At 47.8% G+C, this 24412-nt stretch overlaps 1 protein-coding gene across 14 annotated transcripts in view; it reads left to right on the top strand.

Moving 5' to 3' along the window:
* DLG1 (discs large MAGUK scaffold protein 1) overlaps window positions 1–24412 on the top strand; it is a 289256-nt gene that overhangs the window by 233552 nt on the left and 31292 nt on the right. For all 14 annotated transcript variants that reach the window (XM_059731291.1, XM_059731292.1, XM_059731283.1 and 11 more), the window contains one exon: window positions 4600–4714. In XM_059731291.1, the coding sequence (XP_059587274.1) occupies window positions 4600–4714 (115 nt within the window). The remainder of the gene's footprint in view (window positions 1–4599; window positions 4715–24412) is intronic.

The following is a 24412-nucleotide window of genomic DNA, read 5'->3' on the forward strand; positions in this document are numbered from 1 at the left end:
GGGGGGCATATGCCCCTGGATCTGCGTGGGGTGGGGTGGGGTGGGGCAAGGCGGCTGCAGCCGGGCCTGGGCAAGACTCTTGTCGGTGGGGGCTGGTCTCGGAGTGGGCACCAGCAGCACTGAGAGGATGCTGCATCCACCCCAGACTTCACCGCCGCTCTGCTCCCAGTGCCGCCAGCCGCAGCCCCGGATCAACACCCTGTCTCCACCCGTGCCCTGGGAAGAGCCGGGGCTGCAGCCGGCAGTGGTGGCGCTGGGAGCGGAGCGGTGGCAGAATTTGGGATGCATGCAGCATCGTCCCAGTGTCACTGGCGCCAGCTCCGAGCCCATCCCCGGCTGTGGCCCGGCCTGCCCCGCCCTGCCCTGCCCTGCCCTGCCCTGCGCAGATCTGGGGGCACATGCCGCCCCTCCCAGGGTGCAAGCAGCGGCAGGAGCCGCCCCCATCCTTGCCCGCCCCACCTGGACAGCAGTGTTCCCTCTAAGCTGTGCGGCGTGCGCAGCCACGCAGACGCACCTGGCAGCGCAGCACGAGTGCACCTGCACGGCTGTGCAGCTTAGAGGGAGCACTGCTGGGCAGCACCTGCCCCTGCCTCACTGCAGGGGCATTCATCTTGTAGGGTGTTCCCAGGAGAGAGCACAAAGAAACATCCCCCTGCACCTGAAGAAGGGTGTTTGTACCCAAAAAACCTGCAAAGAACAATTTTTCCAACTATTTAGTTGGTCTAATAAAAGATATGATATCTACCTAAAGAACCTCGTCTGCCAAGTTCTTTCCAGTGGTTTAATATTCAAATGGCGCATTGTTTTCCTCTGTGGCCTGACCTTGCACACAGATTAAAGTTGAAATCTTTACTACATTATTTTTCCATTTCTTATTTGAGAGTTTTATAAACTGCCAGTCTTCTTACAGAAGAATTAAAATCTCTCTAACCAGCGCCAAAACTCCATTGGGATAAACTGGGCAGCACTCGGAGGCTAGGGATGGCATCTGTGCTGTCCTGGATGGGAGATCAAGGCGGTTGAATCAATGTACCAGATGCTCTTACACTTCTAAACCGTAAGACTAGAGAGGCTGGCCCTGCCTCAGCTACTCCTGACTGGAGCTAAGTCTGCTCAGACACGACACCCTGTTACCAGCTGAGACGCCTCGTTGCCACTGACGGTCTTGGCACCGGACCTGTGCCGAGTTCAGTAAGAGGATTAGCTGTCCTGCTGCTGGCCTCTGGGTTGAAGTCCCTGTCATCGGCCTCTACACCAGAAGCTCGGTCCTGAGCTCAGCACCTGAACAGAACGAGCCCCTCGATACTGGCAATCTCTGAACATACCACTGAGCAGTTTGTACCACTTTTAGATTTAAGGTGCCTTCTCCTCTATCAGTCTCAAGGAATCCCCAAAGAAATCAAAATTACTACAGAAAATCAAATCTTATTTAAGAAGTGTCATTTCTATGTAATTCCCAAATGCAGGAGGCCTCCCACCTCTCAGAGGATTGGCACGAGCACTGAGAGTCTGTGCACCTGTTACTAGGAGGAAACATTTTGGCCAGTTGTCAGATTTTCCTCCTAGCCAGAGCAGAGACCTGCTGACTACTCGGTAGTGATGAAGTCTTGCTTCTTGCAGAACAACACCTCGCCATTTCTTCTCTTTCTCGGCAGCCCATTCATCATTACTGTGCAAACAAAAGGTTTGGCATCTTGTTGAGAGCCAACAGACCCTCCTTTTCTCTCCCCCATCTTTCCAGGCCGGGAGATTGGACTTCCTCCAACCAGTAGATACCACAGGCTATGCCGTATAGTTCCCATCCTTGCCCCACACAGCCACCCCTCTTCCCCATGTCCTTTCAGGGACCCAGCTCATAGGAAACAACTGAAAAAAGTGGTCCCATATCTCAGCTAGGCGTCGCAAATACTGCTGCCGGTGTTTGGAGGGGAGGATTTGCATTTTGGATACTTCTCCGTATGTTTCGTTATTTAGTTCGCCATGGTTAAGACGACTTAGTTCCTGTTCCTGTTTGATCTGGGAACTGTCAGCTCAGCACGAGAAATAGGATCCACATGGGCAGAGATGCAGAGAGAGAAATAAAGACTGGTCTTTCCTTTTTTTTTTCCCCAGTAGCAGACTTGCATATGAAGTCCCAGTCTGGTACTGCTGTCAGAGGTCTGTGCTGTGCTGAGGGTCTAAATCAGTGGCTCTCAACCTTGTTAGATTGAAGGCACCCCTCATAAAATGCCCCCTCTGAGTTTTTCACTTATTTTTTGACTATGGAAAAATAACAGAGCAATTCTGTTTTTGCAAAGAACTCGGAAAGACCACAGCAGGCAGCACGTCTGTGACTCTCTGGATTCCTGTTTGAAACCTCTGGGTTTAGCTTTTGAATTGTGTGTAGGTGTTTGCTACCTAATAGTGCTAATATTGCACAGCACTGTGCAGGAAGGAGCCTGGGAAGGATCTCTCGGCACGCCGGGGAGAATCGCTGGTCTAAAGTTCAAACCCTGTTGACAAACCGTGGAGGGGGCGCTGTTCATATGGCTTACTTAAGTGAGTCTCAGGCCGGGTGCCTTCGGATCCTTTCAAGGGTGCCATGCAGTGTTAGCACTTAAGTGTGCAGATGTGATTCACAAGATAAACCCGGAGTTTTCGAATAGGAATCCAGAGTGCTAAAGGCATTGGGACCTGTAGCGGGCTTTCTGAGTTGTGAACAGGTGGTACTGCACTTTTACATGGGCTTTTACCTAGTCACGTAAAGTTGTCATTGCTTACGTACATTTACTGACTGCCACACCTTTAAGAGATTGTGTGACTATTAGTTCAGTTGCCATTTTTGTTCCTTTCTCCATGACTGTACCAACTTGTTCGTTAGGATTCTGCAGAAGTACTTCTGCTCCCAGACAAGGGTTGGCGCCTGCACCCCTCTGAAAAAAGACCCTGTACTTCTCTCTCTCTAAGGATCAGTGTCACAGTAATATAGAAACCCATTTGTCTTGGCTGTAATCGTTAATTAAGGTTACCGTGTTCAGTTTACAGCTAATTAAACAGATAGAAAAGAAATGTGCCACAGAAAAAGCTTGGCTCATAGAATTTTCTCTTGTAATGTATTGTATATCGTTTCATTTCAAGTGTTTTTCCTCCTGCCTCTGGATACACTAAAAATCTTGATAATTTATTTTTGCATTTTTGTGAAGGTGAATGAGCCTAAAAATCCTGTAAGAGTATGATGAGATTGGTAATGTGGCATTCACATTATTGTTGGAGGAACTTTGTGCTCTAGTAAAGAGAAAAGCTCAGAGTTTTGGGGGGTGGGGCTGCTTGTCTTTAATTTAGTAAGATCTCTTTTTTCACTTGCATGTCTCTGAGCAAATCTGATTTCCTTGAGGGGGGTGGAGGCGGGGAGCGGAGCAGGGGTTAGGGAGTAAAGAAAAAATACTCCGTTCTGTGACTGCCGGCCAGACGCTGCAGCCAGCTCTCGGTATAGTCTTGTTTTAATCTCAAGTCACATGGACTTTCAGGAAAGGTGTCTTGGTGTGGTGGTCGTAGAGCACTTCTTTTATTAGAAAGGTTTTAGATGTGGATCTGGAAATGCTGAAGTCCAAACCAGTCAGCTGAAAGAAAAATTGATTTGTTTTGACTGGACATTTTCTATTAATAACACGTAAGTAAAGCACTTCAGAAAATGTCTGTAATGAAGAGGGGTCTGCTGTTAGACTGTTTTTGTAACTAAAATTAAGTGCATGCAGCAAGTCTAGTAACAGCTGCTTTAGATCACAATCCTTTTATACTGTATCGGGATTTAGCATTGCACATAATTGTGTAAATGGAGTTTTATTTTCTAAAAGAGATTACATATCGACCAGAATTTTGAACAGAAGTCCTTAAAGATTATTTTTTCTCCCTGCCTTGTAATTCTTCCCCCCCATTCATTACTTCAGGAATGAATGTTTTCCTTTCTAATGCCGATTTCTACTGCTCAGTGCTTTTGAATGATCAAGGATATTATAATGCTATGAAATACCTGTCCAATGCTGATATAATTTCAGAGCTTCCCTGATTGCCGAGGAAAGCCTTAGTGACCTTAGATTGGGTTTAAAAAATCTTCATTCGGCACTATTGATAAACTATCTGGATTAATTAATTGGTTCCTTTTGTTAATACAAAAAGTTAAATGGAACGTGTTTATTATTTTATTACCTTTGCAGCAAAATTTCGTGTTTATAGTAAATTATTATAGATTGAAATCACGCTTGTAATCTCTAGTGAAATAAATATTTAAGTATATTTATTTGCCTTATTTCTGAGTTTTTTAATTAAATTTTCTGAAGTTTATTAAATTGATTCATAATAAAATTGAATTTCATTTTTTTCTCCTTTGAAAATATTTACCTATTTTTATATTTGCACTAATGCAAGAACATGTAGTAAAGTACAGCCTTTTAATAGCACCAATTCCAAATCAGTTAAAGTAACATTTTAATTGGGTTGTTCTCTTACATTAAAGTTAATTTCTTTTAAAGTTTTTTTTCAAGCCTCAGCATGTCATCCAGCAACAAAATTACTAAATTTTGGGGGTAGTAAACGGTCCTGTGTTTTCTTCCTCTGTTTCAGAATACAGTCGTTTTGAAGCTAAAATACATGATTTACGGGAGCAGATGATGAACAGTAGCATTAGCTCAGGATCCGGATCTCTACGAACCAGCCAGAAGAGATCCTTATACGTTAGGTAAGAAAGCGTCTCCAAATGTCATCAGATTTCTACAATATTCATTCCTCTTCCCTCCCTGCCCCACTCCCGCACACTCCTGTCATCTTGAATTCTACATCCAAGTTTTTATGGCCTCCATTTATTCATTAATGAATTGAACAAAATGCAAACTTCCAGACTTTCCAATAGATCAGTAATATTGTGTAATTAGATTTGCAGTAAATTAAATGTACCTGAAAAGGACGTTTTCATTACTTATGCATTAAGCACCCATATTGTACTTTACCAGGCTTTGGTGATCTTCATCTTCCTGGTTCACTTTCAAGGGAAGAAAACATCTATAATTTTACTGCTGTTTTTTTTCCTTAAGTAACTTTTCAGCAATTGCTGCAGATGCTGTAAGTTAATTTAAATATGTGAACTGTTGATTAAGAAATGTGTTTAATACTATTAGTGCTGCTTACGTTTTCATACTTTCTGTATAACATGGTAAGTCCTTAAATAATAGAAGGGAGAGTATTTTGAAAATCAAAACTTCCTTTTGATATTATGTAAATACACATTTTTTTGGAATCAGTTGCTACATAACCCATTTCATTCAGCCTGATTCAGTTGCATATTAGGATTAAGAAAAATCATAATTCTGCATCTGTGATATCACTAGATATAAATGTGCATTTTAAACCTCCTAATGGCTCATCATTTGTCATGGCATGTTAATTAAAGAGCATGAATATAAACTGTCGTCCTCCAACTGGAAATGGAGCCATTGATCTACCTTACAGTACTTCTACCTGGTCTATATTTCCTTTCAGTAACCTCAGGGATTCAGTTGCAACAGTGCCACATTTTCAGAAAAGGCAGTTTTACATCAGAGTATCATCTCTTTAGACTACTAACTAATAAAAATCAAGAGCATTTGCTTAAAACCAATTAGACTCTTTATCTCTTATTTTTAGGGAGGAATTTATCAATATTGGATTATTGAATCAAATTCCTGCTTGCCCAAATTTATCTTAGTTTTATCCAGTTTTGTCTTAGTTTATTCAGTTTTATATTAATTTAATCAAATAGTACTTGTTTTTTGTTGCCAATTTAAATGGCAGAGGGTTGTGTAACAGGGGGGTCTTCTCGGGGCTGAATTTGCCTTCGGCCTGTCCTCCTGTTTCTGGGCCAACCACCTGCCTTCTTGTCTGCCATGCCTTGATGTTAATTAATTAATAGTTGTTAATTAAGCGGGAGACTGCCCATTTCTTGCCCCGATGCCAGGGGGCACTATCTGCGGCTCTGTTCCCCCCCTACCCTGCAGCCCAAGCCTCGCAGGTGGTATTCATAAATTCCTCTTTATGCTGGGGTCTCGGCCACTGTGGGCTTGCCCCTTCTCTCTCTAGCTAGACGTGTCAGTCAAAAACCCACTAATCAGGGCTTGACTCCAAGGCTGTAGCTCTCAAAGACTCAGTTGGGCTCCAGCGCCCTCTCTGGCACTGAGGTCTGTTCACCCCCAAGTACTGCACCCCCTCTCGCACGGGGGTCTGCTCACCCCTGAATACTGCACCCTCTCTGGCATGGGGGTCTGCTTACCCCCAAATACTGTGCCCTTTCTGGCACTGGGGTCCGCTCACCCCCAAATACTGTGCCCTCTCTGGCATTGGGGTCCGCTCACCCCCGAATACTGCACCCTCTCTGGCACGGGGGTCCGCTCACCCCCGAATACTGCGCCCTCTCTGGCACAGGGGTCTGCTTACCCCCAAATACTGCGCCCTCTCTGGCATGGGGGTCTGCTCACCCCTGAATACTGCACCCTCTCTGGCATGGGGGTCTGCTTACCCCCAAATACTGTGCCCTTTCTGGCACTGGGGTCCGCTCACCGCCAAATACTGCGCCCTCTCTGGCACGGGGGTCCGCTCACCCCCGAATACTGCGCCCTCTCTGGCACGGGGGTCCGCTCACCCCCGAATACTGCGCCCTCTCTGGCACGGGGGTCCGCTCACCCCCGAATACTGCGCCCTCTCTGGCACAGGGGTCTGCTTACCCCCAAATACTGCGCCCTCTCTGGCATGGGGGTCTGCTCACCCCTGAATACTGCACCCTCTCTGGCATGGGGGTCTGCTCACCCCTGAATACTGCACCCTCTCTGGCATGGGGGTCTGCTTACCCCCAAATACTGTGCCCTTTCTGGCACTGGGGTCCGCTCACCCCCAAATACTGTGCCCTCTCTGGCATTGGGGTCCGCTCACCCCCGAATACTGCACCCTCTCTGGCACGGGGGTCCGCTCACCCCCGAATACTGCACCCTCTCTGGCACGGGGGTCCGCTCACCCCCGAATACTGCGCCCTCTCTGGCACAGGGGTCTGCTTACCCCCAAATACTGTGCCCTCTCTGGCACGGGGGTCTGCTCACCCCCAAGTACTGCACCCCCTCTGGCACTGGGGTCCGCTCACCCCCGAATACTGCGCCCTCTCTGGCACTGGGGTCCGCTCACCCCCGAATACTGCACCCTCTCTGGCACGGGGGTCCGCTCACCCCCGAATACTGCACCCTCTCTGGCACGGGGGTCCGCTCACCCCCGAATACTGCACCCTCTCTGGCACGGGGGTCCGCTCACCCCCAAGTACTGCGCCCTCTCTGGCACTGGGGTCTGCTCACCCCCGAATACTGCGCCCTCTCTGGCACGGGGGTCCGCTCACCCCCGAATACTGCGCCCTCTCTGGCACGGGGGTCCGCTCACCCCCGAATACTGCGCCCTCTCTGGCACTGGGGTCCGCTCACCCCCGAATACTGCGCCCTCTCTGGCACTGGGGTCCGCTCACCCCCGAATACTGCACCCTCTCTGGCACGGGGGTCTGCTTACCCCCAAACACTGCGCCCTCTCTGGCACAGGGGTCCGCTCACCCCCAAGTACTGCACCCCCTCTGGCACTGGGGTCCGCTCACCCCCGAATACTGCGCCCTCTCTGGCACTGGGGTCCGCTCACCCCCAAATACTGCACCCCCTCTGGCACGGGGGTCCGCTCACCCCCGAATACTGCGCCCTCTCTGGCACGGGGGTCCGCTCACCCCCGAATACTGCGCCCTCTCTGGCACGGGGGTCCACTCACCCCCGAATACTGCGCCCTCTCTGGCACGGGGGTCCGCTCACCCCCAAATACTGCGCCCTCTCTGGCACGGGGGTCCGCTCACCCCCGAATACTGCGCCCCCTGTGGCACTGGGGTCCCCACACTGCAGTGGGCCCCCAATGAGGCCTCCTCCCCAAATAGCCTCAGCCTGATCCTCTGGGTATTAACATCCAATGCAAAACATAGGTTTCTATGGCCTTAGACTGGAAAAAGGATAATACAGAAACAAGAGAGGCAACATGCCTGCTTACTCTGGATGATCATGCTTCTGGCTCACCAAGTGGCGTGTTCTTCCAGCAGAGACTGCGACTGCGGGTGGCTGCGGCGCTGCGGTCACTGGGAGTCCCCCTCTCTGCTGCCCCTCTGGCCTTCTCCACTCGCCATTTGTAGGATCCTGGCCTTCCTCTTCCTGTCGCCTGACCGGCTGGCAGGGCTTGAGCCTGAACCCCTACTTGACCGGCCGGCCGTGACTGGAAGGTTCTGGATTCAAAGGGACCACCCTGTCTCTTAGAAACAGGGCTAGGGTTCCCTGTTCCAGGGTGGCAAGGCAATTTTGTGCTGCTTCTGGTAAAAAATCATGAATGCTTTTCAGGGACTTCTGTGTTAGATAAAGGCTGTCTGAGGAAACCTTACAAGTGTTGGAATGTCTTACTAGCCCCCAGCGCCCCTCCAGGCGTGGCGACGCCAAACTGACCAGCACCACGAATGAAAGGGGCCTGGGGGTAAGAATAGACCACAGTATGAATGTGAGCCGACAGTGCAAGCCAGTAGGGCAAGCAATACTCTGGCGTGCATCAATCGATGCATCTCCAGCAAAGCCAAGGAGGTGATTCTTCCGCTCTGCTCAGCACTGGTGAGACCGCAGCTGGAGCTGTCTTTCCTGCCTGGTGCAGGGGCTGGACCCGATGGTCTGCCGAGGTCCCTTCCGGCCCCTGACAACCTGTGAACGTAACAATCTATGTCTGATTTTCTGTTTTCTACTGGCTGCCCATGGCTGGCACTGCTTCCTTTCTCGTCTGTCCTTCCCATTCGTAACCCTGCATTTTTGCCTTTGGACAGTTAAGAAAATAGTGTCTAGAAGATTCATTCAATTTGCTTATAAAATTTAAGTTTTACCCTTAAAATATAAATCTGTAGAGTAACATATAATGAATCAGCAGTTGCTTAGCAGAGCTGATTGAGGGACACAGTAGGGATTGGCATGAAGAAGGAAGAAGTTTTCCAAATATTTCATTCCAGAGCAGCTGCCTCCCTTAATCCAAGCAGAAAATTCACTTTAATTAAACAACATTTTCTGTCAGCTCAAGTTCATTGGCAGCAATTATTTTGGCGATGGATTTGAATATATTAATTCAAAATAATAGAGGGAAATACAGTTGAAAATTCTGAGTGGTGCTTGTTACTTTTATAGTGTGGGGAGAAAATGGATGGTCTTCTTCAGCCTTGGAAGTGCCATGGCAGCCGTTCAGCAGTGCTCGGTCAGCTCTGTCGCTGTCCCGGGGGGAAGCTCTGGTGCCTCGCTGCCGCCTCGGGTCTAAGAACCGTTCTCCATTTCTTGCACTTTCCCCAGCAGAGCTGCCTTTCAAGACTAACTTGCTGTTACCAAGGGGGATGCACGGCCCTTCGTGATGACTTCCAGCACCTGGTCCTTGCTTCCTCACTCCTTCCCAGTTGTAGCTTTACATTTATAGGCCAGGAAAGACCATTATGTTCTAGTCTGATGTCCTGTGACGCAGGCCATGGGACTTCCCTTGGTGAAGTCCGGCTTGAAGATGCAGCTGTTAGAAAATCTGTCTTGATTTGAAAGTTTCCAGCTGTGAAGAATTCGTCCTAGCTGTTGATAGGATGCTCAAATGATTGATTACCCATCTGTTTTGAAAATGTGCACTTTTCTTCATATCTGAATTGGCCTAGCTTTGTCTCTATCAGCCATTGGATCTTTAAACCTTTTTTGCTGAATGAAAGACCTTTCTATTGTCATTTCTTCTTCCCATGTTGATTCTTCCATATTGTGGTCAAGTCCTCTGTATCCTTCCCTTTTGACCTAAACCTACTGACCTGCTTCCGACTGGCGCGTTTTTTCCAATCTAGCAGTACCAAATACAGTGGTAAAATAAGCTCTCTTTCTACATGACATTCTCCCATTTATACATCGAAGCATCACATTTTAAAACTTTAGCCATGGCATCACGCTGGGAGCTCCCGTTCAGCCAGCTATCAGCCAGGATGCCCGAGTCCTTTTTAAAGTCATTGCTTCCCAGAAGACAATCACTCATTTGCAAACATGGCCCATGTTCTGTGTTCCTAGCTGGATGGCCTCAAATTTAATCACGTTGTAGCATGTTGTTATTTGCTTGCATCTAGCTCCAAATTAGTCCAGACCACTCTGTATCGGTGATACCTCCTCATTATTGACCATTCCCCACAGGTGCGGGATGGGGAAGGATAATAAGTGCACTCTGATTCTGTGTCTCTTCTTTATCATGCACTTAGGTTTGTCTCAGATACTGGAAACCTCTGGAGAGCTAACCTCTCAAAATATGGTAAACCGTAATATTGATAAACAGTTGTTGGAAGGAGAATACAAATGTATTAGGTGAAAAATAAATTATAATTTCAGCATCCAGTTCGCCAGCTTTCTACATGAATGACTAAAATTAACTCATTCATTTAATGGCATGAATGCATTGTTACGTGGAACCTTTTTGGTCCGTGGAGTTTGAGAAAAGAGATATTTGCCCTCTCTGAAAACGGTGGTTTCATTAGCTTCCTGCCTGCATCCGAGCACCACGCCGGCACTCTGTCACTGAGCTCTGGAAGTCTACTGTATGGAGTGAATCATTTGGGATTCAGTGGCAGCATTAATTTTCTTGGAAAGTTACTAAAGATGTAAGTTTTCATAGAATATAGCTGCAGCAAACACCTATTCCATATTTTATCATGTCTTTCATTCTGACTTGCAAAATGAGGCCTGAATGACATACAGTATTTAAATTCAGGGGCTTGGTTCCCTCCTCCAGGCGTTTGGACTGGTGTTTTGGTTATACACCCCAGCAATGGGTTTCTTTCTTTGTTAGAAAGATGAACACGTGATGTTTCTGACACGACAGGCAGTAGAGCCCGCTTCATTTTTGTTCCGTTTCCTGGTGTTTTATTTATGCAATGCCAGATTACAATCTTGAGTTTTTCTGGCTGTTGCCAACAACCTTATGTTAGCATGGCAATCAGCCTAGCACAGCAGAGCTATCTGAGGGTTGATTTCCGCTGTCAGGAATGTCGGTAGACACAGGAGCAGATTGGAGCGGCAGGCCCTAACTTAACCTTGTCATACCAGACAGTGAAGTGGGTCCAGTGCAGAGGTTACAGGTTTCCCAACACACAACCCATAGCTCAGGGTAGACTCCCCTGCTTTTTAATTGACCGTGTGCTTGAGCAGTAATTATTTGTTTCAGTACTTTCCACTGGTTTCGTTCCAGTTCCTATTCACATACACACGTTGCAATCCAGTACTCTACACCAGAGTATTGAACACAGCCTACGAGCTGGATGCGGCCTGCAGAGCTACCAGCAGGATCCAAGGTGTTGTGGGGGCATGGCCAAAGGGAGTAGCTTGTCACAAAATGTGAGGTTATGGGCCCTAGGACATTAGGGCTATGCAAAGCTTAGCATTAGCGGACATTAGGGCTATGGAAAGCTTCGGTCCCTGGTTTGATTTGGTGGCCAAATCTCTGAATCCGAATCAAATCAGGAGACCCGTTAATCTCTCCGAATTTATTCCGAGAGGTTCGGAAAGATTTGAGAGCGTAGGCCATGCTGACGCAGCCTTGCTTGCCCAGCAGCCTCTTGGCCCGCTGCCACTTGCCCTCCCACCTCTGTCCCCACCAGCGTTCCCTCTCAGCTGTGTGGTGTGCGTGGCCGAGCACGTGCGCCTGCGTGGCCGTGCACGCCACACAGCGTAGAGGGAGCGCTGGTCCCCACTGGTCATGCTGCCATCTGTGCTGTGCCCCACAACACAGCTGGATCTGGCCCACAACAAGCCCCGTGCTCCAGATCTGGGCCAGGATGAGCTTCATACCCTTCTGTACGCTGATCCTGATTATAGCTGTTTCTGTTGTGAAATAAAACTGTTACCGAAGAGTTGACATAATATGCTGAGTGAGAAACTGAGATTTATTGCTTATAAGCCCCTCTGTTTTTAACTAGCTGGGATTTTGGTTATTTTGCAAACTTCAGGCCATCATTAAGGCGCTGCAGAACGGGCTGAAATTAAGGTACCTAGAATGAAAACAGGAACCCATGCTGAGTGCTTTTGCCCCTCCCTTCCCCAACACACACGTTCAGTAACTGCATTTTTAAAAAGAATATTCCAGCAAGGTAACTCCCAAGTTCTGACTTGCTTTTTTCCTCTTTCTTCTACATTTTTTTGTATGAAGATACTTTGGTTACTTTATATGTTTATGGTCCACTATGGTTTTGTCATTCTGCTTGCCACAAAAGAAAAGCTACAAAAAGACTTGAAGAATACACCTCAGTTTACCTGAAGTCTGCTTTTTTTATGTTCTTCTCATGCTTTCTTTGAAATGACAATTTTGCAGAGAGACTTAATTTTTCAAATTATGTTTCTCTTCTGTTTTGCCGTCTTTAGAAGAATGCCCAGACTGGGTTTGGCTTTAAGAAATGAATCTCGAGTCAGGTTCAGGAATTATGGGAAGCAAAGGGGGTTGTTGGTTGAATTCTCTAGCACTGAAAGATGGCGAAGTGACCAGAAAAGGCCACTAGCAGCATTGGAGCACACGCGGTTTACCATTGAGCCTTTCGAGAGGATCTTGCTGTGCATCCCATGACCTAACTGGTAGGACTTAAGTATTTATGTTTAATGTAGTTCAAGAGTCTTCGCTCAAGAGCGTTCTGAAAATAAGCCTGATCTATTTGATGCTGTGCCAAAAATGATGACATTGCTTGATGACTTCGATTTTCATTTACTTAGCAGGTCTGTAGATAGTTCTTATAGATCGGATTCCTATGGCTCAGAAGGAGTACGTGCTCCCTGGCTCCAGTACAAATACACAACTTCTGACTGCCATCACATCAGCGTGCATTACACTTGGCAGCCTTGGGGCAAGGGAAGTCTGGTTGCCATTAGGAAATTCAGGTTTGCCTACAGCATGCCAGAACGAGGGTGGACAGTGGTTACATTTCACGGTGACAGGAAAGGTTACAAATTTGAAATAAAAAAGAGAAATAATAACCAACTTGAGTGAGGAAGTGATCCTGCTATTGCCAAAGAGTAGAAGCCAAGCAGGGACATAGGTGGGGTCCCCTTGCATAGCCCGGATACTGCAAGCATATTGTAGCCTCCGGCAAGTTTCCCCCTAACTCAGAGAGACGACGCGGCAGCCTTTTTTGGAGACTAGCCCATTGTATTTCCAGATGGAAAGGTTGATCCCTGCTTCATAAGAGAGTGCACATAACCACTTCTGTCCTGCCCTTGCAGGATTCAGCAGATATCAGCTGGCTCTGGCAGCATGCAGCTTGGTGTGCTTTTGTAAACTGAAACCTTGCCTAAAAGCTTTTAAGTATTCTGTTAACACCATGATCTCATTTCCCTGCATGCTTAGAGCTGAAGAAACGCACGTTTTCCTATGGACAGCGGTATATCATACAGTGTTGGATTTCTTGGTCATGTGAAGTAAAATTGATTAATCCTGTGTTTGCTCTTTAAAGGACTTTTTAGGGCTTTTTGTAAGCAGGAAGTTGATGTGGATTAGTTCAGGGTGTGAATTAAAAGCAGTTTAGCTATATTTGATTAATTCCATATGTGAAGGCTCTTACTCTGCAGTAAGGAGTGGGTACTCTGCGATGACTCCTTTTGTAGACAAGTGCTTAGTATGAAATAGCTCAAACTTGATGACCATCCTAGAAGAGTTACTTTTATCAGATTTCGGGGATAGATGCACTGGGTGGCAGAAATGAGATTTTTGTTGCTTAGATTTACTGTTTGGATGATTGGCTCTGTTCCTGGTTGGGTTTTTTTACTGTAACTAGTGGATTGAGTTTATAGTGTTCATATAACTTTTAATGTTTCTGCATTATCATTAGTTATATAGTCATAAATTTTCAGAGCATTTTATGTAGGCTTTCAGTGGTTTTCTGGTATTCATTTAAAGTTGTTTTTCTCAACTTCTTAATGGGGAAGAGGCGTTTTGATGACAGTGCCCTTTATTAAGTAAAGTTAATTTGCAAAATTATATTTATTGGATTAAAGGAGTGCATGTTCATGATTTGGATAGGGGGATTGGCAGCCTTTTGCAGGTATGGACTAGAGCTTGGGACCTGACAGTGGCTATAGGCCAGAAGTCTGTCCCTCCCACGTCTCCCCAAGCAGCCAGCTGCCTGCACTCGCTCTGCCCCACCAGTCTGCACTTCCCTTGCTGCAGATTCCCGACTCCTCTGCAACACGGAAGCGCAGGCATGGTGGCGCAGCAGGCTTCACAGCAAAGAGTACAGTGCAGCTCTGTGCCATTCATCTCCTTTGCCTCATCAGACTTCTTATTGAGTTGGATTTAGTCCATGGGTTGTAGACTACCAACCCCTGATTTGGTGGTTTCTTCTCCTTTTTGTGCTCTTAACATTTCAGTGGATTATACTGTTATCGTCTCATGCAGTGACTGCTTGGCATGATGCTGCCAAACCCATCTTTGGTGCTTGTGAGCACCATTTTTAATTAAGGTAAAACTTAGAAGTTAAGAAAAATAGTGGTAGAAGTCATGGCTTAAACATTCAAGGTTATTGCACACTAATTAGTGTTCATCATGCATTAAAATAGTCTCATAAAGATGCAAGCAAAATAGATCTGCTATTTTAGGCAGTGTATAATGGAAGAGGAGTTGTTTAATTTAAAGACTATGGAACATCAAAAGATCAACATTTGTGCAGTGTGCCGCTATAGCAAAGTTATGCATAGAAGAGTTGGAAGAGCGTGTCCAGGTTTATAATTATGTAATTTATCATTCTTAAAAGTTACTTGTGCAGTTATTAGGGGAGTTTAGAGTTAAGAATGTGGCATGCTCAACTGTTACAGGTATCTATTGCTTCTTTGGCAAAAGCATAATTGAAGAAGAAAATATGTATTTGCTTTTTTAATTTGAGAGACTGTGCGCTTTGCATGCAAAGCTACCTGAGGAATTAAAGTGAAAGATCTTGTTCCAGTGCTACCTATAATGAACAGAACCAGGGTTTCAGGCTTCAAGCTCATTTTGAGCTTAAAGCCTCAGGTGTATTTGGAATGCTACAACTATGATCCTCGTGTGTAAAAATATCAGCAGAGCAGGTATTCCAACAATAAACTGTATGTAGCAGGATGAGTTTGGGCATTGTATTAGTACCCTCCTCTGGTCCTCCACTCCTGCCTACCTGGTCCCTGAGCCCTTCTCCCTCCCTCACCTGCCATGCCTTTGTTTTTTCTAAAATAATTGCTGGGAGGCTGCCCAGGACCCCAGTGGCCTAGCTCCTACCACTCTTTTCTTCTTACCAGTCAATGCTTTAAAGGTTGTATCTGTGGCCTGTGACTGCTCCTATAGCCATGCCCATGCCTCGCAGGTGTCAATAGCCAGTCATTCCAATGGGCTTTTGGCCCCAAGTCTAATTTCTTGCTTCTTCAAGCCCTTATATCTTCAGGTCCTGTCCCTCCAGGCACTGGACCCATGGCCCTGGTTCCTGCCTCTTCTGGCTATTTTTTCAGCTTGGGCCTGCCCTGGCAGACTCAATCCTCTCCGTGTTTCTGTGGCACTACTGGGACCTCCAAACCTCCCCTTGCTGAACCCTTCCTGGTCCTCTGGTGAGAAGACAAACTGGAAATCTAGCTCCCACCTTAACACAATGTGCACCTACCTCAGGGCACAAAGGGAAAGAAGGTATGTTGTTTTTAATTTGTAAAGCCCCAAGTCAGGCAGCTCTACAGCCAGTGTAAAACTGGCCAGTGTAGTAGGGCAAATGAAACCTGTCCACGTAACAACCCTGGGCTTCTCGCTGTCCTGCTCCCAAAGACCAATCCCCTCCCGGGATTCGTCAGCACACTGTCTCTCTTTCCCCCTCCTTACGAGGGGGATCAGTTCCTGTGCAGGGCTCTCTCCCCTGACTGTGTGTTGTTCTGCTTTGCGTTCACCCCTCTTCCAGGCAAGTCCTTATCTCGCTCGTCCTGTTATCACCTGCAGACGGTTACTTCCTGGCCCCCAGGTATTAGTCTTTCTGATTATGAATTAATCGTGACTCCTTTCTTCTTCTCTTCCACCACCTCTTTGGGTCTGCTTGTTTACTCACCCAGTGGTCGTTACTACTGGTCTGATCCTGTTTCATTACAGGAGCCTCCAGCTCCCTGTTATACCATAATAATTTGCACACATTTTATTCTAATCTAATTTCATTTGCCATGAATGAATTGTAGAATCATAGAGAAACAGGGCTGGAAAGGACCTCCAGAGGTCGCATCTAGTCCTACCCGCTGCTTGAGGCAGGATCATCCCTGTCCAAACCATGCTATGCAACCATAATCTAAACTACATAAGCCTGCTCTCAGCCCTGACACAGTGCAGACCTGACATCTAAACCTGCTACAGGTAAAGCAGGGGGAACCACAATAGCCAATGTCTTGCTTCTATGAAATGTTGTCGGTATATGCTCAAGAGTTCCTGGGTAGAGGGCCATGCCCCTTGCTACAGAGGAAGACAAAAGACAAACATCCGCAGAACCCATACCAGTCTGACCGTGGTGGAGAATTCCTTCCTGACCCCAAATATAGTGATGAGTCTGACCTTGCGTAGTGGGGCTAGACCCTCTAGCCAAGACCCTCCGGCTTTGACCCCAGCAGGAGCATTGTCACTCCCCAGTCAAAGGCTCCAGCCTTGGCTTTAGACGAAAGGTTCCTGCAAAGAGGAAAGGTAGCAGGAGGGCTGGGAAGCCCTCCTGGCTTAATAGGGACATTGCAGTCCTCTTAAAAAAGAAAAAAAGAGGTGTACGCACAGTGGAAGCTAGGGATGGAGGCCTGTACTTCAGTGGCCAGCACTTGTAGGGAAATGATCAGGAACGCCATTGCGGTGACTGGGTTTAGGTTAGCCACGGAAGTCAAGAGCAAGGTATGTAGGCAGTAGAAGGAAAACAAATGGAAGTGTGGGACCCCTGCTTAACACCTCGGGACAGCTGCTAACCGGCATTCAGGAAAAAACTGAACTCCTGAATACCCACTTTGCTTCGGTATTTCACCGGACCATCGGGAAATCAAGCAAGATAAGGCTCATAGCAGGCATGCTGCGACTGACAGCCTCCCGCTGAGGATGCTGAACAGGTGCAATACTAACTAGAAAAGCTGGACATATATAAATCAGCAGGATGAGATAGACTTCACCCGAGAGTGCAGAAGGAGCTGGCTGAGGTCATCACATGATCCCTGGCAAAACTCTTTCAGAATTCGTGGCGCACAGGGGAATTGGAAGAGGGCCAACATTGTGCCCATCTTCAAGGGGAAGAGGGAGGACCTGGGCAATCAGCCTAACCTCTATCCCAGGGGAAATTGTGGAAAAGCTCATTAAAGAATCCATGTGTGATACACTCATGGAAGGTAAGGTCCTGAACGACAGTCAGCATGGCTTTGTACGTCTTGTCTTACCAGTCTCATCTTCTACGACCAGGTCTCTCGCCACCTGGACATGGGAGACAAGGTAGACGTTATATACCTAGACTTCCACAAGGCTTTTGATCTAGTATCCCATGATATCCTCATGGGAAAACTGGAAGATTATGGCCTCAGCTGCTTGACGGTTCAGTGGGTGGGAAACTGGCTACACGGTAGGACTCGGAGAGTCCTCATGAGCAGATCTGTGTCGTGCTGGTGAGAAGTGGCCAGGGGTGTCCCTCAGAGGCTCGTGCTTGGGCCAGTGCTTTTCAACATCTTTATCAATGATTTGGATGTGGGGGTGAAAAGCTCGCTGGCCAAGTTTGTGGATGACACCAAGTTATGGGGCAGGGTGGCCACGCCAGAAGATAGGTTGCTGATACAGGCAGACTTGGACAGGATACAGAGCTGGGTGGACTGGAACCAGGTGAAGTTTAACACTTTCAAGTGTGCGGTGCTCCATGTGGGGGCAAACAGCCCTCAACATACATACAGGCTCAGAGGTGACAGCTTGACTTGCACCACGGCTGAAAGGAACCTGGGGTAATGATTGACCGTTGCACGAACATGATCTGGCAGTGCGATGCTGTGGTCAGCGGGGCAAACAACACGCTGGCATGCATCAACTGATGCATCTCGTGTAAATCTAAGGAAGTAATTCTCCCGCTGTACTCCACACTGGTGAGACCGCAGCTGGAGAACTGCGTCCGGTTCTGGGCACCGCACTTCAACAAGGATGTGGAAAAACTTGAGCAGGTCCAGAGAAGAGCCCCCCTATATGATCAGGGACCTGCAAGACAAGCCATACGAGGAGAGGCTGAGGGACCTGGGCCTTTTTAGCCTACAGAAGAGAAGGCTGAGAGGGGACTTGATAGCAGCTTACCGCTATATCAGAGGAGTGCATCGAGGGCTTGGTGAACAGCTGTTCACCAGGGCACCCCTGGGGAAGACCGGGACCAATGGATACAAACTCCTGGAAGGCCTCTTCAGGCTTAATACCAGGAAAAACTCCTTCCCAGTCAGGGTGTCCCGACTCTGGAATAAACTCCCTGCAGAGGTGGTGCAGTCGCCTACCCGGGAGGTTTTCAAGAGGAGACTGGACAGCCATCTCGGTGGAGTCACTTGACCCCTGTTGTCTTCCTGCCTAAAGCAGGGGGGCTGGACCCAAAGATCTGTGAGGTCCCTTCCAGCCCCTGACAACCTATGAACGTCTGACATCTGTGGCAGAAAGGGGGTGGGAGCAATCAGCAAAGCCCAGGAAATACCATAGTTGAACATAGGCATTGGTACACCTAGATCAAGGGTTTTCAACCTTTTTGAATCAGTGTACCCCCGGTGGCCGGACGCAGGGCGGGGGGGGAGGGTGGTGTGCTGCCAGATGTCAGCTGGGGGGAGGGAAGCGCAGCTGGACACAGAGCAGCAGTAGCTGCCACGCGTGAGCTTCCCTGGCCCCTGGCCGGGCGGGCAGCACCTGCACCGCAATGTGGGATGATACCTGGTGTCACTCCATCCCCGCCCACCCGTACTTACCCCCTAGGACCATCTCAAGTACCCCCGGGGGTACGTGTACCCCCAGTTGACAACCTCTGACCTAGATCATCCCTGACCAGTGGCTGTTCAACCTCTTCTTGACACCTCTAGTGATAGTGAGTCCACAGCTTCCTTCGGCAGGCTATTCCAGTGCCTTCCTGGTCTAACAGTGGAGGAGTGTTTCTGGATATCCAATCTAAACTTATTTTGGTGCAGCTTCAGGTCATTGGTCCATTTCCTCCTCCTCTGCATCAAAAGAGAAAAGGTGCTTTCCCTCATCTTTATGGCAGCCCTTCAGATATCTGAGGAACATAATCCTGACCAGTAATGCACACATCGGGGGTTGGAAGGGACCTCACAAGGTCATTTAGCCCGGCCCACTGCTCCTGGCTAAACCACCCAAGCCAAGTGGCTGCCCAACCTGCTTTGGAGAAGGATGGAAATTCCAGTTTCTCTAGGTGCCTGGATCCACCCTCACCATCATACAGTTCCTCCTGATCTCCAGCGTAAAGTCCCTGTGCTGCAGCTTGAGATGCGTGTTCCTAATTCTGTCACCTACAGCACCAGAGAAGAGCCTGTCCCCATCCTGTCTGTAATTACGCTTCGGCCATTTGAAGGCTGTTATCAAATCCCCCTCAGTCTTCTCTTCTCCAGACCAGATAACCCTAGTTTTTTCAGCTTTTCCTCAAAAATCGTGCTTTACAAGCCTCTAATCGTTTTTGTTGCCTTATGCTGGACTCTTACCAATCTGTCCACAACCTAGACAGATTGGCTGCCCTGGTGGCACAGCTGGTAGAGTGCTGCCACTCCAAAGGTTGTAAGTTCAATCCTCACCTCCGAAAGCACCTGCTCCTTCATTCAATAACCCACAAGAAAGCAGCTATCTTTCTTGGACATCCCTTTCATCCAGGGGCCCTGGTGGCACAGGTGGTAGTGTTGGTCTGTCGGTCCAGAGGTCACTGTCTGACCAGCCTTGTCTCCTGTGGTCATGCATCAAACCACTTAGATGTGGGAAACACAGTTGATGTCATATACTTGGATTTTAAAAAGGCCTTCAATATGGTCTCCCATGATGCTCTTACACATGGGGATTGTGGGCTGGCAGAGTCCATGGTCAGGTGGGTTGGGACCTGGCTAAGGGGTCAAACCCAAAGAGTATTAGTGGACGGGTCTGTATCGTCTTGGCGGGAGGTGACCAGTGGTGTTCAGCAGGGTTCGGTTCTTGGCCCCATGCTTTATCATCGATTAGGTGAGGATGTGGAAAGCACTCTGGACAAGTTTGCAGACGATGCTAAGTTATGGGGAAAAGCAGTCATGCTAGGGGATAGGGTGCGGATCCAAGCAGACCCAGACAAGCTGGAAAGGTGGGTGGAGCAGAACTGGATGTAGTTCAATAAGGATAAATGCAGCGGGCTTCATCGGGGTGGTGGAGAGAATAACCAGCAACATAAATGTCGGTTAAAAATGGAGGAGGAGATGTCCTGGCCAGCACGATGGCTGAAAGGCACCTCAGGATTATGGTTGATCACAGGCTGAACATGAGCCTCCAGTGTGACGCTGTAGTCAACAGAGCTAATAGCATACTGGGATGCATTAGCTGATGCATCACGAGCAAGACTAAATGATGCTTCCTCTCTGCTTTAAGCTTTAAGTATGCTTTGTTAAATGCCAAAAAACATGGCTCTATAGGTACAAAAGTCACTTCTTTGGTTTTAAAAAGAAAACATACTGGTTTAGAGGGTGGATGAAGACAGGAATAAGATTTATTAATGGAAAAATGAGAAGGGTGATAACAAGTAAAAATCAATAGATAGAAAATATATGCAGTTGATAAAGGAAGCTAAAGTTTTTAGTCGATGTGTGGCCATCTGGAAGGATAATTTGAAGCGATTCTATAAATATATCAGGAATGAACAAAATATTAGCAATGGTATTGTCCTGGTGTTAGGTCAAAATGGTTGCATTTTCAGTCATAATGCAGCAGAAGAAGTATTCCTTTTGTCAGTTCAGAAACTCCCATGACAGTATTGCTATATCTAACAGTGATAACAGAATTAATTCTCTTCCTGTAAACAGGAAGGCCATTCAGAGTAAAAGTAAAACCGTTTTTAAATTCACATGACCTGAAAATTTGCACTTGGGTATCTCTGAACCATTAACGCTATTGTGTTTTTCTTGGTTTTTTAAATGAATCTTGGCATGCTGTGGAGGCTCTAGAAGGCTACAAAGCCACTGTTGTACTAGTACTTGGAAGAATAAATTAAATGAGTGGGGAATCTTTAAGCTCACTGCAGCTCCATAGTCCCTGGTTCTTGCATATTTCCTGGGCTGAAAACCCCAGAGTCTTGCATCACGGCTACAGCAAGACTCCAACCCTACCTGTTATCCCTTGTCTCGTCAATAGGAAACTTGACAGGGGGGAACTAGTTAGGAATTAAAAGGTATTGGCATACTTGGTACCAGTCAGTATGGTTTTGTAAAAATGGCTTTTTTGTCAGACAAATGGGATTTCATATTTTTAATGAAATTCAAATAGGAAATAATGTGCAGTGTTTTATCAGTGAGGGTAATGGTCTGTTGGAACAACTTTCTGAGGGACGTGATTCTTTCTCTGTCACACACAGTCTTTAAAAGATGCCTTTAAAACAGTGGTTCTCAACCTTTGGTACCTTACGTGTACCACCTGCCGACTGATGCGGCAAAAGCGAAACTGGAAGTCCCACCGTGGCAATTCCGGTTTCGCTGCCGCGAGCCGAGTCCCACTTCTTCCTCGCGGGCCGCTGCCCGGAGCAGAGCAGCTTGCGCAGGGCCCCCTTCCCTGTCCCGCAGCACACTGATGCCGGGGAGGGGAAGCCCCGGCACACGGGACGTGGCAGGAGGGGCGGCAGCCGCAACTTCCGGCCCAAACAGGCAAAGACGCCTCCAACCCACCGGGCGGGGGGGCGGGCCAGACTCAAAACACGGCACCTGCATACCCCCTGCCCACGTCTCGCGTACCACCGGGGGTGCACGTACCACAGGTAGAGAAACACTGCTGTCAAAGATGCAATATAGCATAGAATTCATAGAATTTATGAACTGGCTCCCAGAATTATGGAGGCGAATCAGGTTTCTCAACCTGCATCACAGAGGAGTCTGAACTAGTTGAACGTAACAGTGTTATTTATAGCTTTAGCATCAATTAATCTCTCAAGTTCTACAGAAGAGGTGATTGGACTCCGGTGGACAACCCCATGCAAAGCTTTAAAAAGTCATGAGTCCGGCCTTGGAAAGTGGTGAGAGACTGACTGACTGACTGAGGCCCCCGGCAGATGTGCAGGTGAAGGCACGATGGGATCTGATGCAAGATCCCCAGCATTGCGCTTCCTGCCATAGAACACATGCACGGCAGGAGGTGCGATTATGGGATTCAGCATCCAATCCCATCGTGCCTTACTGCTGGTGCTGAGGGAGCCTGGGAGCATGATACGCGGCTCTCCCTGCACCGACAAGTAGTAAGCAAGTTTGCAACTCCCCATCAGCTGATGGGGCTCCCAGCCAGGGACCCCAGCCAGGCCCCATCTTCAGTTCATGGCATGATAGGAACCAGCCAGAGTTATTGCACATTTTTATGTAATAACTTCATGGCTTATTCCTTGTTTTTTCATGCCATTAATTGAATTAACATGTGGCAGGTAAGAGTTTAGACATGATTAACTCATTAATTATGTCTTAAATGTAATGTGTGCCAGGGGTCTAAACATCATCAAATTGCAGGGTCAGGATTGTGGTTCTTGGGTGGTTAGGTTGTGCGCACATTTTCCAAGCTTTTCTTCTGCAACCAGGAGCAATAGAAATTCATATTTAATGAGAGCCAAGGTGCCCACTTACTCATTAGATGCCAAAGTATGACTTTGAATAAAAGAGGAAATACCACAATTCCCTTGATAAATCAGAGTGCCTATTAATGCCTTGTACTCCATCTTCAAATATTTTACCTCCTTTTCCTGGTCCTGTATCCAGGTTGTTCAGCCTGTGCAAGTTATGCATCTGAGTTGATGTATCTGTATCTCTTTAAAGTTGACTTCCTGGATATCAACAACCAAGGTTCTGTTCAGGACAGAGCATAGTTTCATAGTTGGTAGGGTCGGAAGGGACCTGAGCAGATCATGGGGTCAAACGACCCGGGCTAGGTGAATATCCAACCTCCTTTTGAAGACCCCCAGGGTAGAGCGAGCACCACTTCTCTCGGAAGTTGGTTCCAGATCCTAGCTGCCCTGACAGTGAAGTCGCGCCTCCTGATGTCTAGCTTGAATCTGCTCTCAGTCAACTTGTGGCCATTATTCCTTGTTACCCCCGGTAGTGCCTGGGGGAACAGGGGCTCCCCCAATGCCTGCTGGTCCCCCCTGATTAGTTTGCAAACGGCCACTAGATCCCTCCTCAGCCTTCTCTTGTGGAGGCTGAACAGGTTCAGGTCCCATCGCCTCTCCTCATAGGACCTGCCCTGCTGCCCCTGACCATGCGGGTGGCCTCCTCTGGACCCTCTCCACGCTGCCCACATCCCCCCTGACGTGCAGCACCCAGAACTGGACGCAGGACTCCACCTGTGGCCTGACGAATGTCACGTAGAGGGGGAGGATCACCTCCTTGGTGATCTGTGGATGCACGACAAGGTGCTGTCAGCCTTCCTGACCGCGTCCCCGCACTGTCGGCCCGTGTTCATTTTGGCATCAATAATGACTCCAAGATCCTTTTCTGCCTCTGCGCTGACGAGAAGGGAGTTCCCCAGCCTGTAGGTCTGCTGCTGGCTCTTCCTCCCCAGGTGCAGCACCTTGCACTGGTCAGTGTTGAAACCCATCCTGTTCTCATCCGCCCACCCCTGGAACCTGTCTAGGTCTGATTGTAGCCTGTCCCTCTCCTCCAGCATGCCCACTTCTCCCCACATCTTAGTGTAGTCTGCAGATTTGAACAGGGTGCTTTTCACCCCCTCGTCCAAGTCACTGATGAAGATGTTGAACAGTGCAGGTCCAAGGGCCGAGCCCTGGGGGACCCCACTGCCCACATCCCTCCAGGTCGAAAAAGACCCGTCCACCACCACTCTGAGTGCGGCCCTCCAGCCAATTGGTGACCCATCTGACTGTGTAGGCATTCATGTCACAGTTGCCTAATTTTTTTAATGAGAATGGGTGAGAGACAGTGTCGAAGGCTTTTCTAAACTCCTGAAAGACTACGTCCACCGCGATACCTGCATCCAAGTATTTTGTGACCTGGTCGTAGCATACCTTCTGCGTTTAGATAAAGTACAATATTTGAGTAATCTTCTCTTTTAAGGACACACAAGTCCAAAGAAGTGGTTTAAAGTTGGCTTTTGCAGCTTGTTGTATTGCAAAACATGTTGTTTCTTCAAACTTGTTCATTTTGTC

This window comes from Alligator mississippiensis, chromosome 7 (genome assembly GCF_030867095.1).
Source record: "Alligator mississippiensis isolate rAllMis1 chromosome 7, rAllMis1, whole genome shotgun sequence".
NCBI classification, from domain to species: domain Eukaryota; kingdom Metazoa; phylum Chordata; order Crocodylia; family Alligatoridae; genus Alligator; species Alligator mississippiensis.